Source organism: Diadema setosum, chromosome 10, assembly GCF_964275005.1.
Source record: "Diadema setosum chromosome 10, eeDiaSeto1, whole genome shotgun sequence".
In the NCBI taxonomy this organism is placed as follows: Eukaryota; Metazoa; Echinodermata; class Echinoidea; order Diadematoida; family Diadematidae; genus Diadema; species Diadema setosum.
This window is the reverse complement of record NC_092694.1, coordinates 12,932,910-12,948,992: the sequence shown is the minus strand read 5'-3', so window position 1 is coordinate 12,948,992 and position 16,083 is coordinate 12,932,910. Positions and strand designations below refer to the sequence as shown.

Below are 16,083 nucleotides of genomic sequence, written 5' to 3'. Positions count from 1 at the left end.
GCTAATGTACTATCCATCGGGACCATATCCTCAAGGTTGAGGGGGGGGGGGGGGGAGGGTCTTTCTCAAATAAATTCACCCATCCAGTTCAAGAGACCACATACATCATGTTTGTAGTTTGATGTTGTATTATCTTATTATTACATTCACTGTTCATTTCATTTCAACCTTTTGGTGTTCATACATTGTGCCAGTTGCGAATTTTTCACACACCTCTTCACAGCTTATATTACACTGGATTCTTAAATCTGCAATACATTTTGAAAGATGAAAGTTATTGCATCTCTCTCAAATAGGCAAAAAGAAATAGCAAAACTGTCTTTATATGTAAAAAAATGTAGTTTAAATTAATGCGTTCAGTTCCATTGATTCCTTTTCCAACATAGGCTAGGCAGACGAAATTCAGAGTTGCCAATTTAGCAAGCACAGGTTGATGATTTCTGAAGCAAAAGTCTCCTCCCCAGGATTTGACAGTTTGAACAAGGCAAGAGGATCCCTCCTCCTCTCCCTCCACCTCTCTCAGGGCTCGCTGTATCACTCCCAAGGAAGATTGCATCTTCGACACACCCTCTCCTGCGGCCTGGTGAAGCGCTCTGCGCAGTAACTGTGGCGCTTGATCCCACACTGGCTGCATATCTGGCACTGTGCAAAGACACAAACAAGCAAACAAACAACAAATGCAATTTCCATGATTGAAAGCAATTCAGTCACTACACTGTGGTCAGAAACTTGGACATTTAGACAAGCTTCAAGCTTCAAGGCTGGAAGATGAAGCACATTTAAAACATTGAACAAGTTTTGTTGAATTAAGTGATCTTCCTCAGTGATATCGGTTTCAAATTTATCAATCTGTTCAATCATATATGTACTGTATAAGCTGTTACTTTCACAAATTTCATGGATCACAGTTGGAGCAAGAATTTAACAACATGCAAAAATGTCTTGATGTGCTTGGATGATAGTGCATTTACATTAGCGTTGGTGTCAATTCGCGAAAGCATCTTGCGAAAATGTCTATGACATCCTTATTCGCGAAAATATCTTTACGCGAAAATTTCTATGACCTCCTTATTTGCGAAAATATTTGTACGCGAAAATAAAAAGCAGCATATACAGTATGTGTGTGTGTATCTCTTCTTTATGATTTTGACAATGAAGGCAATAGATGTCGCACAATGCCACCTTTGGCAGTAGGAGCTTTCGACCAACCCTAAAGGGGCCGGGCTTTTTTGGCTATGCTCAGACCGGGGGGGGGGGGCGGATTCCGCCCCCCCGAGATCTCGGCCATCGGTGGTGCGATCGCGATGAAATTTTGCATGCGTGAGACCCGCGTCATAATCTACAAGATTGTGTTATAAGATTTTTTGAAACGATCAATTTCTAATTTTAATTAATTAATTATGCAAATTAAGCTCAAGGTGATCTTTTAGCTTAATTAAAAGCATTGAGAGTCTAATTTTTGATCTGTAAATCTCTTTTAGCATATTCAACAATTGTACATTACAAAAACTTCCAAAACCCATTTCAATTCTTATGTATTTTATTGTTTTCAGAATTTCTTATGTATTTCTTTGTTTTTCAACTTTTGTTTTTTCTTTGTTTTTTCATTGGAAATTGTCACTGACCACTTTTCTACCATAATTAGCACAAAATTAATCAATGAAAGTGATTAATTGTAAAAATAATCAGGTTTTTATGCCTTTCATGACAGAGCACTGTTTTCCATAGGAAATGTACACAAAATCACAAAATTGTGCCCGTTTTGGAGCGACATTCCGTTACAAAAATGGGCATGGCTTCACGAAAGTATGCGCGGACGTTGCAAATTTGGTCTCAAAAGTTGCGCGAGACTTGAACGAAGAAAGTCAAGAAGCCTCGCGATGAGGCCTTCTCGCGTTACAGAATTATAGCGCGAAACGTCGAGGGGGGGCGGATTCCGCCCCCCCCCCCCCCCGGCCCTTTTAGGGTTAAGTCTTCCTCAGCTTTATTGTTTGTTTTATAGAAACATGGGATAGAAGTCTAGAGCATAACAAACCATATGGAGTAATGAACATAATGAATTGAGCATGATTTCAGCACAAACTAACAACTTCAGGATATATTTGGCAACACATCTGAGAAAAATTGTTGACAAATATGTGGTCCTGTATTACACAACAAGTATTACATAATAAGTAGCACCAAGGAGGTATGTTCTCTCATACCTCCTTGGTAGCACTAACATTTCAAACATGCTGGCCTAAAACTGTACAACTGCAGCTTCAAATGTTCATATTCATTGCATCTATCTACCTATCTACATTATCGATGATTAAATCTATACATTTTTTCTACAATTGTTCTATCTATCTACGTATACAGTAATATAAACAATCTATTCTTATTATCTGATATACCTTGATAGCAATTTGTTTGCAGAATTCACATTCGTCCACACAATCATACGTCTCTCTCAGGTACGTTTCCTGCTCCATGATGGTACGGCTGGAAAGCCAGATTTCACCGTCTCTCTGAAACAACAAATAAAGAAGAACAAAAATAAAACATTGCCACTGCACCTAAATTTGCAAGGAATTCAAACAATAAACAATAATATGTGACCCTGCACCTCAAACCAAACAAAAAGTCACCAGACATGGATTTTTAGTTAAGGTCAGATTCTAAAAGAGCAGACTCTAAGCTTTAAAATGATGTATAACTCGATTCAAATGGACTCTCCTAACCCATCTAAATGTTGGAAAGAAAGCACACACTCTGGAAAAGTGTGAACTGAGAAAAGAGGCTCTGAGGTAAAGAGTCTATTCAAGCGCTTAATCTTTTCCAAGCCAAGCTAGCTGTGCCATGAAGGGGACAAAAAACATGGTGTTAACCATGGTGTTAACAAAGAAGGTATTATAAGATTAAGCTTAAATTAGGCATGCTTTATTAACACATTTTGTCCATGATTAATAACAACTTTCAAAGTAGTAGCATTATCCTTTCAAAAGTTATTAGAGTTGAAAGTGAAGAGTGTGTACAGGATTTTTAAGAAATGAAAAGTGGACTCTATTAGAAACATCTAATCACACTGATCTACAATTAAGTGTTTGAGAAAAAAAAAAACTGCTAACAACACAGTTTCCTGTTTGTTTTATGATCCCAAACTTTAAAATAATGTAGAAGAAGACTTGCTCTTTCAGAAAATATGAAAAACTCAAGACTGGCTAGGTTGACCCATTTCACCTTTTTCAGTCCTCACATAAATTCACTGCGTGTGACTTTTTTTTCGTTTTGTGATGCAAGGTCACATATAATAATTTATATCAGTGTGTATTATTGTATATTACATCCTACTTTCTACTTCAAATTTAAATGCTGAGTAAATTAATTTATTTGATGATTTGGTTCAAATTCACTACAAAAATGTATACAAATGGAAATATATTACCATTTATATACATGTTCATCCAAATTTCCTTCGCATTTTCATGGAACTAAGAAAGTTATCAATGAGACACCAAACTAGTTTGACATGCTCCAGAGTTTTTTGAAAAGCTTTCATAACATTCAAGATTTTGTGAAAACATACACCGGGAAAAAGATTTGACAAGAACATTCCTTTGAGATCGAAATTCTGACTGGTTTACGATGTGCCATAATGATATTCAGGAAAAAATGACTTACACTGATATTCTACAAATTGATAACCAAGTACAACACTGTTGTTAGGGTATCAAAGCTAGTACGCAAGTCAACATATCACCAATTACTTGCAGTTGGAAATAGATAGCAATTTTTGAAGAAGGTCATACTCAAGTTCAAGAAACATTCAGCATCATGTCAATTTTGTAAGTCTTATCAAAATGATTGTGTAGTTGATTTAAACTAGTATGTGGCCACAGAAAGAACTTACCTGCTGGGGAGGACACACATAAATGTTACACCTTTAATAATACCAAGAACAGGGCCCTGTTTTATGACGAGTTAAAATTGATTAAAAAGTTGATTTCTATGATAAGCCTATGGCAGCCTGTGTGTTAAGGAAATTTAAGATCGATTTTATCTTTTGATAAAACATGGCCCAGGTCAGAAGAAAATTTTTCTCAAGAGAAGAATTATTATTTTTTTCTTTTTTCTTGATGAACAGAATAGAGAGCTGTTCAACACCCACACGTACATACGTCACACAGAGTTGCCAATTTGCCTTACTCTCTCAACTTTTCCAGTTAGTAACTTTTTTAGTTTGTCTGATTTTTAATTAAAAAAAAAAATGTTCATTGATCTACTTCTCTTACTTTTCTGTTTTTATACACAGCAAATTATTTATTTATTTATCTTTTTTTTTTGCTAGCGCTTAGAGAGACATCTACAAATGTGATAATGCACTATAGAAGTATTGTGAATCATTATTATTAAAATCAGGACGGAATTTCCCTTTTATCATGATCACTTCAGCCGTGGGTCTGTCGACCAGCAGCCAATGTTACCTCATTCAACCACTTGTCCTCCATCAAGCGCTGCAGTGTGTCTTGTGTGTCCGTTTTACTCATGGGTCTCTCACACTCATCTACGAGGTTGAGGAGGTCAGTGGATGACACGACACCTCTCTCTGATGTCACAATGGCGTTCACCTGCAGAAAGAGGGGGAGAGAGAGAGAGAATTATTCTATTTGTTATTCTAGATTCAGCAACATTATGCTGACACAGTTTGATAAGTGTCAGTTTTCATCCCACTCTTTCTGCATTTTTCTCAATCCTTTGTAATCAGTTTGGAGGCTCAAGTTCAGCAAAGGATATTATGCAAACAGTGAACGGTCTTGAGAGCGATGGTACGAGATTTTGCACAAGGTGAAAGATAAGAGGCGCTATATTCACTGAGATGAAGCCGAGTTGAATGGTGCACCTCTCCTTTCACCAAGTGCAACATCTTGTTCCACTGCACAAGTGAAGACCATACGATATTTGTTTTATACAACATCTCGGACATCAACAGATGTAGTCCACGCAGATTCTTGAATTTAGCACAGAAATGGCAACAGTTTTTCCATGAAAGGCAAATGAGTTACACAGTCACAGTCAGTTGTATGTGAAACCAATTGGTTGAAGTTTACAGTAAAATGAGTGAAAGATTGCGAGCTTGTAACTGTTGAGTGTGCGCACACGGCAAAGGTTCGTTTATTGAGACATCAGAGCCATGCAACGGAACAAAAACTTTGAATTAATCAAGAGTTTAAAGGCATAATTTACCATTTGCAGATGAAACAGAAACCCAGCAGTAGTGCTTTAGAATAGTTCTAAAATGTGAGTTAGGAATAGAAACAATCACTGTAAAAATTTGAATCCCTAAAATTGATGTTAAGTATTGTTAAATACATAAAATGTGAACAATAGTTATAATAAGAATTCTTCCAGATCAAACCGTCTACAGTTATGGTTTATTGAGAAAAATACTGATATCTCCATATATTTTAGGTCTTCTTGCGAAAACTTCATATGGTAGGATGTTTTGTGATACAATCCCTAGACCTACACATATGCATCAAATGCGATATCTTGAACATTTTTAAAATTACTTCTCCCAAAGGTAAACTGGACCTTTAACATGGGAGTCAACAGAAATTATTGACATCAGTCATGTGACATCAATTTTTGCTCAAACAAAACTGCACGGCTAACAGCGACAGTGCACAATGGAACTTTTAACTGCATGTCACATGATGAGCAATAAGCCAATTCGGAGTTAGCTCATGGGCACATTGTTCAAATTACCTTTCTTTGTCTTAGTCGGTTTGGGGCACTTCACTCGTTTTCAGAGCAACATAACGCAAAAGCTTTACAAAACAATTTATGGGATTCATCAATCCTGTTCAAACAACGAATGAAATTACGTAGACCAGATGACCAGAATGATTTACTTGAAGGGATCGTACAGTTTTGGTCGACACCTAATTTCATGTTTCTAACATTTTTTGGCAAGATAACGAGAAACCTCTTATGAAATATGAAAGAGTATGTAATTCTATGAGGAATTCAACATTTGTTTGATGAAAATTGGTTTTGGAATGGCTGCGATATAAAAAAAAAAAAAAGCGATTCCAATAAAGTGTGGGTCCCACACTTTATTGGAATCGCTTTGTTTTACTTTGTTTTTGGATGTTTCACTAATTCCAAACTCGATTTTCATCAAATAAACGTTGAATTCCTCTTCAAATGGTATAATCTGTACTATATCATAAGCGTTTTCTTGGTATCTTGCAAAAAGTTAAAAGGCCAATTCTCATCTCCACCAATACTGTACCATCCCTTTAACACTTGGGAAAGCGTCCATTTCATCATTTTGCATTGAATGTATTAACAATCTCTTTCTACTGACATTGCCAAATACCACTTTTGCTGTCTGGTGGATGTACTGGCAGGCACCATTAATACGGGTTACATGAATAATCAATACATCACAGATGCTTATCCCAGTGAATTTAAAAACTAACATGCCTGCTGGTACGAATGACCTTATTTTCTGCTCATGCGCAACGTAGTGGAACTGCAAACTGGCTTATATACCAATCGGATACATTCTTCTCATATGTTGTATAATACAGTATAGCCAGAGCATTTATCTAAATAGCTGCATGGGTAAGCATTATAATAGAAACTTAGCCTTTGTCAGAGGCCTTCTTGCTGTGGTGATTGTTAGAGGAGCAAGATGAGTGACATTATGAGAGACTAGTTAAGGCACCAGCGTGAGCCAAGACCTTTTGTGCTCATTTTAATTTCCTGCATCTTGGCTCTCGTGAAATTAAAATGCACGCAAACATTTCTTGTTTTACAGTATTTGCCTAGAGAGAGAAATCACCACATACTAGTAATCACTTGTTCATTCTTTGTTGGTCCAAAGATTTCAAGAACCTGAACTCACCACTTTTTTGAAGTACTCAATCTGTTGGGGCTGGTAGTGATGACTGTAATCAGTGGCCAGATCAGTCCATAACATAACCTGAAATTACAGATTTGAGATGCAATGAGAAAAATATTTATTGGGAAACAAGGAACAATTGATTTACAATGTCATTTTGCTACTATCTACTGGTATTTCAACTAAAACTTTCCTCAAAGTGCCGAAACATTAATGTTGCTCAAATTTGCATACAATTCTTACAGGTCAAACCAAAGTGAAAGCATGCTGTTTTAGCAAAAAGAGTCCATGTTCTCCTAGTATGTTTATGAAATGCCAGACTTACCAGAGCATACATTGGAGTCCCAGTGTCATCGTCTCGTGTGTGCTTAATCTCCATGGAAACTTTATTCAGCTGGGTGTTGATGGTATCCTTGAACTGAGCTAAGGGCACCGCATTGGTTACTATAGTTACCATAATGACATAAGGTAAAAAAAAAAAGAGACAGTGAGAGGATGAGACAGACAGATAAGGAGGGAGAGAAAAAGGGAGCACAAATAACACAAACTGTAATATCTGTTTTTTACTGTAAAACGCTAAGTTTCTTTTATCACCTTAAAAAGCAATTTCTATGCATGTAGTAAATTCACAAGTTCCATCAGTCTCGAGTAATATGCTAGACACCACACAATTGGACATTGAAACATCAGATATATTGTAAGCAGTAAAAAAAAAACCTGATAACAGAATCCATCATTATTAATAAAAGAGAAAGTTTTTCCAAACATATGTCTGTGGATTCAGGGAATTTAGAAAGATGGCCAAACACTCTGTGAAAGTTTGAAGAAAATTAGACAATTGGTGCAAAGCAACATTGCTGTGAACTTCACTTGATCTAGTTCATCCATAATATGTACTGTTTGCATTTACAGTACATGATGTATAAGATCACTAGAGGAAAAAGGAATGAGTGTTTGTCATAAATAGTGAAGATTTCTGAAATTCTCGTTAATTTTCTTTGTACTGGTCTAATACTATGACATTACAGACTGCTATGAAGTTCCCATCTGAGAAGGGCAGCACATGATGTAATTAATTTTTGAACAGATTGCCTGAGCAAAAAATTTGATTGGTGTGATCGATAGATACCATTGCATCTCTCCTTGATTTCTGTATAGATGCCTTCCATCTCTTCCTCCGTAAGCAGTCCCTGTGCCAGGAGAGTCTGTACCAGCAGTTTGTGCTCTTGCTGCAACATGTTGGCTTTGGTTCGCTTGTTCCACTTTGCAGCGCTCTTTGTCACTGTGACTGTAAGCTGCGACCCAGTGCTCAGTGGATTCTCTTGAAAGAAATAAAACACAGCATCTAACGTTTAATACATGTAGTACGGTACAGCAGTGCAGTCACTAACTGCGCCGCACCAGCAACCCCAACCCGTACCCGGGTGGGCCGTACCCGTACAGCACCCCGCGCTGGGGTTACATACTTACAGTGGCCAGTGGTAGAGTTGGGGTGTGTTTATGCTCAATTTGCGAAGGCAGAATCAGCGTTTTGAAATGCTGATTCAAAACGCTGATTCAAAAACGCGGTTCACTGGAGCACTGTTTATGCTCACTTTCTTCGAGCCTTGAAAAGAGCGTTTGCGATTGCTTCGCTGACCTCAGCAGAGACAGGTCAAATTGGGGCGCGCATTTTTTTTGAAAGTTCTGGCCTGAGTGGGTGTATTGTTCATGTTCCGTAACATGTCTAATATAATTTCGATTGATTTACTAACATAAACTGTAGACAGTGATGGGAAATATGAGTTCCTTTTTCATTTACAAATTGTTGACAAAGTCGGAATGTATGATAATAGTGAGCTCTTCATGCATTAATTCATTGTTATGCACTTGTCAATGTAATGACTCACCCCACTACCCCCGGACATAGGTGCGTCATTTCCTCGTTTGGTCCGTCAAATTTGTGACCCAGGTGTTCGTCATTTTACCAGCTTTGTCCGTCAAATTTTTGACCGAGGGGTGCATCAAAATCCCATCATTGTCGGTCAAAATTTTGACCAAGGGGTGCGTCATGTTACGTCACTTGGCTATGGAAAATAACACGCATTTTTTTGCACGCTACCAGTACCGGATACACGTACCGCGAGTGAAATTACAGTGAGCGCTTTCCCGCGGCAAGTGAAATCAAAGTCGGGAAGCGTTTTGGAATAAGCGGGAAAAATGCTTGCCAGAATCTGGTAAGCAAATAATCTAAAAGCCACCCTTTCTCCTTACATTTTCCCTCCAACAAACCCATGAAATCATGCATACTCAATCTCAAACCAGGGACTGTTCAGCGATGTAACAACTTAGTTCAACCTTTACTGTCGAACACTTAGTGCCTATTGCATATTGCGATGCAACACCAACACACATTGCTATCGAAGAAAGTTCGTTTACATTCCAATACAATGTGCGTCTAAATGATGTTCTGTGGTGACAAAGGCGAATTTTTGACAGTGAAAGAAGCGGCAGCAGAAGAAACTGCCTGCCGCATGCCATTTTCTGCTCGCGGGATAGCCCGACCAGTAGCCTGACCAGACACTGTGCTGCGCACAGGGTCTGACATGTGTTAGTGTTTCAACGTTGTAAACGACCGTCACTATTGACGGCAAAATCACATAAAATACCTTTTATTTTGTATGATTTTAAGAGTAATATAATTGCAACACTTACCTACAGCATGTTTTCCTGATTGTTGAGTTGAATTCGGCATTTTGTTGGTATCCAGACCTTATTGTTGAATTTTTCGGAGTATAGATCGTGCGGTGGCATCCTTCAAGAGCTTCAAAAAATCAACAAACTACCACGCATGCGCATTCAGAAGTGGTTGCTTTTTACCTACGCCCGTGCGCCCGTGCGTTTCATGTGTTACGTAAAACTTGTAGTAGATCCGCGCGTGCTGCACTGGCAATGATTTGACCTTTTTTAGTCGGGGTCATCCGACTACCTCATCACTTTCGCCCCGACTACCTACGTTGTAGTATACGAGAGTGAATGCCATTCATATAACACGCAGATGAGGAGTGAAGCAGTAAGGACGTTTACAGACCTGATTTCAGCCATAGATTTTGGTAAGTTTTAGACGTAATTAAACAAAAAATCGCATACTGGTTATTGAATGAGGGTCATAGATTACGATAATTCCTTATATTTTAGTTTTCCACAATTAATAAAGATATTCATGAAGGAAACAGTGAACGATAACAACGTCCGCGAAGGAATAGAGGTGCAGCGCTGTCGCGATTATAGCGACAGCGGCTGCGTGTAGTTAGCCCGACCAGCAGACGCGCGACGCTGTTAGCTGTGCGAATCTCTACGTACAGCGACTGGGCTGTATGTAGTTGGATACTCGCGGGAATGCCGTGGCGTGGTACCTGCGCTGCAGCAGTATGCATCCACTGGACTAGCAATGGCCGCGCACACACAGCGCATCTGCACACATTGTCATGTATGGATTGCAGGCACAGAATACATACTACTGTACGGAATATCGTAGCAGCAGCATATGTACGGTGAATGACGGTACGGTGCTTACAGGGCCATGGTAAGGGAAACTTGCCGAAACTTTTACAAATTAATTTACGAACCAAAAGAAAATGAAATTGCTTGAATAAAACGTACGCAAAAATCGTTTCAGTATTTACGGGGGTGCGTCAAATGTACCGAGGATGTCCGTCAAAAAAGTGACCGAGGTGTGCGTCACTTTCAACGTGTTGTCCGTCAAAAAAGTGACTGTGGTGTTCGTCACTTGCAGCGTTTTGTCCGTCAAAAAAGTGACTGTGGTGTCCGTCAAAAACCCCGTGTGGTCAGTCAAAAAATGACCATGACGCACCCATGTCCGGGGGTAGGGTAGTGGGGTGCGTCATTACATTGACAAGTGCATTATGTCTGTCACCATGTACAGTAATGTACCAACAGGGAGCTCGAAGGATCAGCACCTGCAAATTGTGTTGCACAGCAGTAGAGAAGAGTTATCGAAAGGTCGGCTGGCCTGGCGCGCTCATTTTCGAGTGAACCGGAAAGGCGATGGAGATGACGTCATTTAAACGCGTTTGTGATGTGAGTTGCGTTTATGCTTCACCGTCAAATGTGATTAGTCAGAAACGCCGATCGTAAACGCACCTTTTTGTGCATTTTGGATCGGCGTTTTGAATCAGCGTGTCTATCGAAATGAGCATGAACGCAACAGCGTTTTGCACTAAGCACGTTTCAAAAGCCTGATTTTGGCCCCCAAAATGGTAGCATAAACGCACTCTAAGAGAAGGCATGAAAATTGCTACTAGAACACACACTCAATCACTCAGCGTATAGAAACCGATTGATCGAAAACGGATTGGACATAGGTATAGAATCTAGGTGCAGATGCAGATGTCCACTCACACAGTCAAAATAAACGTCTTACACAGCATAAAATTGAACGTTTGGGACTACGCAAAGGCCATGGTCAATGCCTGCACACATCATCGCCTTTTGAGAATCTGATGCGTTGATTGCACACAACAGACAAATCTATCTGGACAGTATCTTTTTTTTTAAACATTCTCACCTTATAAACTTGATTCTTGAATGCTATATTGAAGATAGCTCTCTCTGTAGACTGTGTAACTCGGTTTTTTTGACGTCCAACTGGCCACAAATGTGCAGAATAATCAATGCAAGTCGTAAACCGCGCGGCGAAGTGTGAAGTTCATAGTCTTGTCAAGAGGCCGAGACAGATGTTTACTTTTTTAGGTCTACTGTCATGCTGGTCGTCTTTCCCAGCAGAAACATTGTGCTCAAATAAAAAAAATAAATAAATGCACAATCGCTACATGCTATTGATAAGCGTTTTTTTTTTTTTTTTTTTTTTTTTGGGGGGGGGGGGGGGGGCAGCACATACCTGACTCCTTTCATGGGCCTGGAAGTCAGACTAGATGCTTGCTCACGGGTTTTCCCCGCTCCCCACTATACTGCGAACAATCATCTGTATCTTGGGGAAATGAAATGGTCTTTATCAAAACAAAAAACATTGTTCTTTATCAGAACAAAAAACAAAACAAAACGAAATACTGCTGAAGAAAAACGTACACGGTATCTTTCCACAAGGGTATGGCTTAGAAACGAAATGAATGTCTTGCTGTTTGCCCATCGGATTAGAAGATGACCATCATTTCATTTGAAGAATTTGTCTGTAATGAAATCATTAAGATGACCGAACAGTTGATAAAGTTGTGCATGTAGTTTATTACTCGGCACCTTTTGTTCTTGTTTTTTTTTTAATTTTCACAGGGGGAGGGCAGAAAACGAAAGTGGGATGGCACAATTTAGATGGAATGTGAAAGGCACTGGAGGAGTTTGATGTGAACAATTTCAAGACAAGTTTAATTGAAAAGATGAATACCATTTCAGAAGAATGTGATTTCAATGGAAATTATATACACTGTACATGTAATAAGATCTGAAAATGAAAAGCGGATTCATTTCATGTAGGTACCTTTTACTTGCATGTGTGCAGGAGTCCCTAACATGACAAAAATTACCATGCATTATAGCTTGTAAGAATTGCCTAGCTAATGCAGGGGCTGCAGAACATGTTATTACAGTATTATCATTTTATTATTATTATTATTATTATTATCATTATTATTATTATTATTGTCATTATTATCATTATCATTATCATTATCATTATCATTATTATTATTATCATTATCATCATCATCATTATTATCATTATCATTATTATATTTTAAGTGGATGGGCCGAGGGCCTAGGGGCAGTTCCACATGGCCCCTGTAATGCAAAAGAGTGAGTTTTAAAGGCAAGCCTGGGACTTCCTCTCATTCCCTTGTATGAATTTAAATATTCCCACATTACAGACATCACATACAGTGGACTCCAGGAATAACAAAGTCCTCGGGACAGGCAGCTTTCCTTTTTCTATCAAAATTTCATTATAACCAAACAAATAAACAAAACAAAAAAATAACAGAGCGGACAATGTCATGGCCTGAAATTTTACTTCAAATTGTAGCCAGAATTTCTTTATGAAGTGTGTTTGTTATATAACAGTGCATTGTACTTTATATGAACCCAGGAAGAGGTTAAAGGACAAGTTCACCTTCATTAACATAAGGATTGAGAGAATGTAGCAATATTAGTAGAACACATCATTGAAAGTTTGAGGAAAATCGGACAATCCGTTCAAAAGTTATGAATTTTAGAAGTTTTTGTGCAGTCACCGCTGGATGAGAAGACTACTGCAGTGTATGATGTCACATGCGTACAACAATATAAGGAAAATATAAAGAGAATTTCACAAATTTCCTCTTTTGAAAAAAGTACACATTCCCTTGGCTCGTTACTGACATATGTTATGGGTAATATATTATTCCCATTGCCTTTGGAAAGAGGCAAGTCAAGTGCTCTTTTATTATGTGAAAAAAGTGAAAAAACGTTGAATTTTCTTTACATTTTCTTTATATTGTTGTGCTCATATGACATAACGAGCCTTAGTAGTCTCCTCATCCAGTGCATGGTTCCAACACAAAAATTTTAAAAATTCGTAACTTTTGCATCGATTGTCCAATTTTCCTCAAACTTTCACTGATGTGTTCTAATGATATTGCTGCATTCTCTCAATCCTTATGTTTATGAAGGTGAACTTGTCCTTTAACCACCCTGTTACATGCATCATTCACACGCACGACAAAATGCACGCAAAATGCGACAGATTTAGCAGTGAAGCAGAAAATATTTATTGCTCACTCCACAAGGACTCACATCACAACAGGAGAGGAGTACATTTCATACAGCTTCCAATTACATAGCATCAGGTAAATAATGGATTGCACATGTACTGATCGAAAAGGAAGAGAATTTGATCATTTTGGGATGGGGTCTTGACACATTACATTTGTCCACACATCATCTTCAAATGGCTTTAGACTTTAGCCCTTCATGTGCCCAGGTAGTGCAGCTGATAACTCACCAGGCTCTTTTAGAATTATCAGCATGCAGTAGTTGCTTGCATCTAGAATTGGCCCTATAGTTGTAGATTAGCAAGCCCACTCTACTTGTAGCAATGCAGGGGCCACAGAATGTGTTTTTAGTGTGTGGGTGTGTGTGTGTGTGTGTGTGTTTGGGGAGGGAGGGGGCTGCAGGCCAATGGGGGGTCGAGAGTCAGTGGTTACCCCCCCCCCCCCCCCCCTCATGTATGTCACTTCAACAGGAAGAATTTCTGGGCGAAACCATTGCAAAGCAATTGATTTTGTTGGATGTCACTTAAATTTTTTCCTCATTCCCCAAAGAGTGTGTGTGGGTGGGTGTGTGTGTGTTGGGGGTGGGGGGGGGGGGGGGGGGGTAGGTGCTGCATGCAGCAACAGTAACTCTCATGACTCCAGCCCCAGTGAAGAATCTATGGTAACTCAACAACGTTCCCAAACAACAGCTTGGGAGTCACTGAAATTACTGAAGTGAACAGACAGCTTGACTGGCTAGTGCATATGGAAAATCACTTTTCATGCCTGTGATTACTCAATGGCAAGATCACGCTGCCTGTGGCCCGGGGAACTTGTCAACAGAAGAAAAAAACACAGAAAGACACAATGGGTGATTTCAAGTTCGGTGCTAGTGCTAGTGCTAGTGCTAGCCCCCAAATAACAGCGTTAAATCAAGCTCCAACACCGACGGTCAGATTAACGAGGCGATACCGATCAAAATTATCGATCACCAGCACTAGGTGTTGGAATCACAGCACCGCGAGCTCCGCGGGAATTGCGCGATGAAAAAAGTGATGGCGCGTGATTACAGTCAAATATCAAAAGATGTAGCCAAAATTGCTTAGTTTGAGACATATAGTAAGGAAGACGGATTAAAATGCCACAAATTTCATCCATTCCCCAAAATACAACTATCTTAATTTTGCTCCCAGGCTCAGATTTATATATAGCCATGTCTGGAGTGTTCATGTACGTTACGTGGGCAACCACTGCATTAGCATAGACTTTGCACGTAAAACGTGCATCTGTTATGGAAGTGAATACGGGTCTCGCATGACAACGCTATACACCAGCATCGAACTTAAAATGAAGAAAATGATAATCCCTAGGGGTTAGTGTTAGTCAATGGCGAAAAAACGCGTAAATCGCTAACACAATCGGCGGAGCTCAGTTCAGCAGACGACATTCAACACCGAGCCCAGCACCAGCAACCGGAAATATGTCATATTTTTGAGGTCAACTCCCAACACCGACGTGATTTCAAGTTCAGTTTTATCTCCGGTGCTAGTGCTGAGATAGCACTAGCACTAGCACTAGCACTAGCACTAGCACTAGCACCGAACTTGAAATCACCCAATGAGTAGACATCTACAAGGATAGATGCGCTCAAGACTTTGCTGATCTTTTCTACATTACAGTCATATTCAGAACCACTTGAATATTAGTAAATCAAGATTTATCTTTAAAGCACACTTGGATAATATTTGATCTCTAAAAGCAAAGACAGATGTCAATAATATATATATGTACTCAGATATGATATTTCACAGCTATTCTTTCAACACCCAAACAAGGTCAACAATAATGCTTTCCAGTGTCAATGTCTTTGGAACTAGTGATGGAATGGTCATTGTATATAATTTACGTCTTCACTACGTTTGGCACTATACCTGTACAGCTACTCCAAACAGCCAAACTGGTTGCAAAAACCTAAACCTGATCGTGTTTCAATTCCATGATGAGATGGGGCACTCTTCTTGACCTTTCACCTTGACCTTTCAGCCCCACCACTTCACACCAACAGTTGTTTATATAGCTTTATCCTTTTATAATAGGGAGCTTTAAATTTTTACGACGGGGTCTTCAAGAGAAAAGACTGTTCTAAGCATGCGCAGAATCACATATCAAAGTCGATCTATATATAGCTCGCTTTTATTGTCTGAGTTCTCACTACGCGTTCTGGGCTAATTGTACGTCTGCTTAAATTTACGATGTAGAGAGCTACTTCATGCACAGATCATATGGGTGCGCTATTTTATTTTTTATAGGTTGCGTCTCAGCGTAACCTACAGCTACTTTTCAACACAACGCAAGGAAGAGGAGTACGTCCAGCTCAAGCGTCGTCTCAAACGTCCGCGCTGCAAATCTAAAGCTCCCTACTATGTCACCACCTATGGAGCTGGTTACATT

General features: G+C 39.2%; 1 protein-coding gene across 1 annotated transcript; it reads right to left on the bottom strand.

The window, feature by feature from the left end:
* Nucleotides 1-12: 12 nt before the first annotated feature.
* LOC140234095 (non-structural maintenance of chromosomes element 1 homolog) lies at nt 13-11,563 on the bottom strand. The gene is made up of 7 exons (XM_072314176.1): nt 11,460-11,563; nt 8,022-8,213; nt 7,218-7,336; nt 6,896-6,973; nt 4,467-4,610; nt 2,397-2,510; nt 13-642 (listed from the first exon to the last, which is right to left on the bottom strand). The coding sequence occupies exons 2-7, from the start codon at nt 8,128-8,130 to the stop codon at nt 535-537; spliced, it is 672 nt and encodes a 223-aa protein (XP_072170277.1). The 5' UTR covers nt 8,131-8,213; nt 11,460-11,563; the 3' UTR covers nt 13-534.
* Nucleotides 11,564-16,083: the final 4,520 nt, after the last annotated feature.

What these genes read in the sequence shown, in the direction of transcription:
- LOC140234095 (XM_072314176.1), bottom strand. Translation starts at nt 8,130, where the DNA reads ATGTTGCAGCAAGAGCACAAACTGCTGGTACAGACTCTCCTGGCACAG. An exon ending in AATCAAGGAGAGATGCAATG is followed by an intron (nt 7,337 to 8,021) that starts GTATCTATCGAT and finishes TGGTAACTATAG; the next exon opens with TAACCAATGCGGTGCCCTTA. An exon ending in AGGACAAGTGGTTGAATGAG is followed by an intron (nt 2,511 to 4,466) that starts GTAACATTGGCT and finishes TTGTTGTTTCAG; the next exon opens with AGAGACGGTGAAATCTGGCT.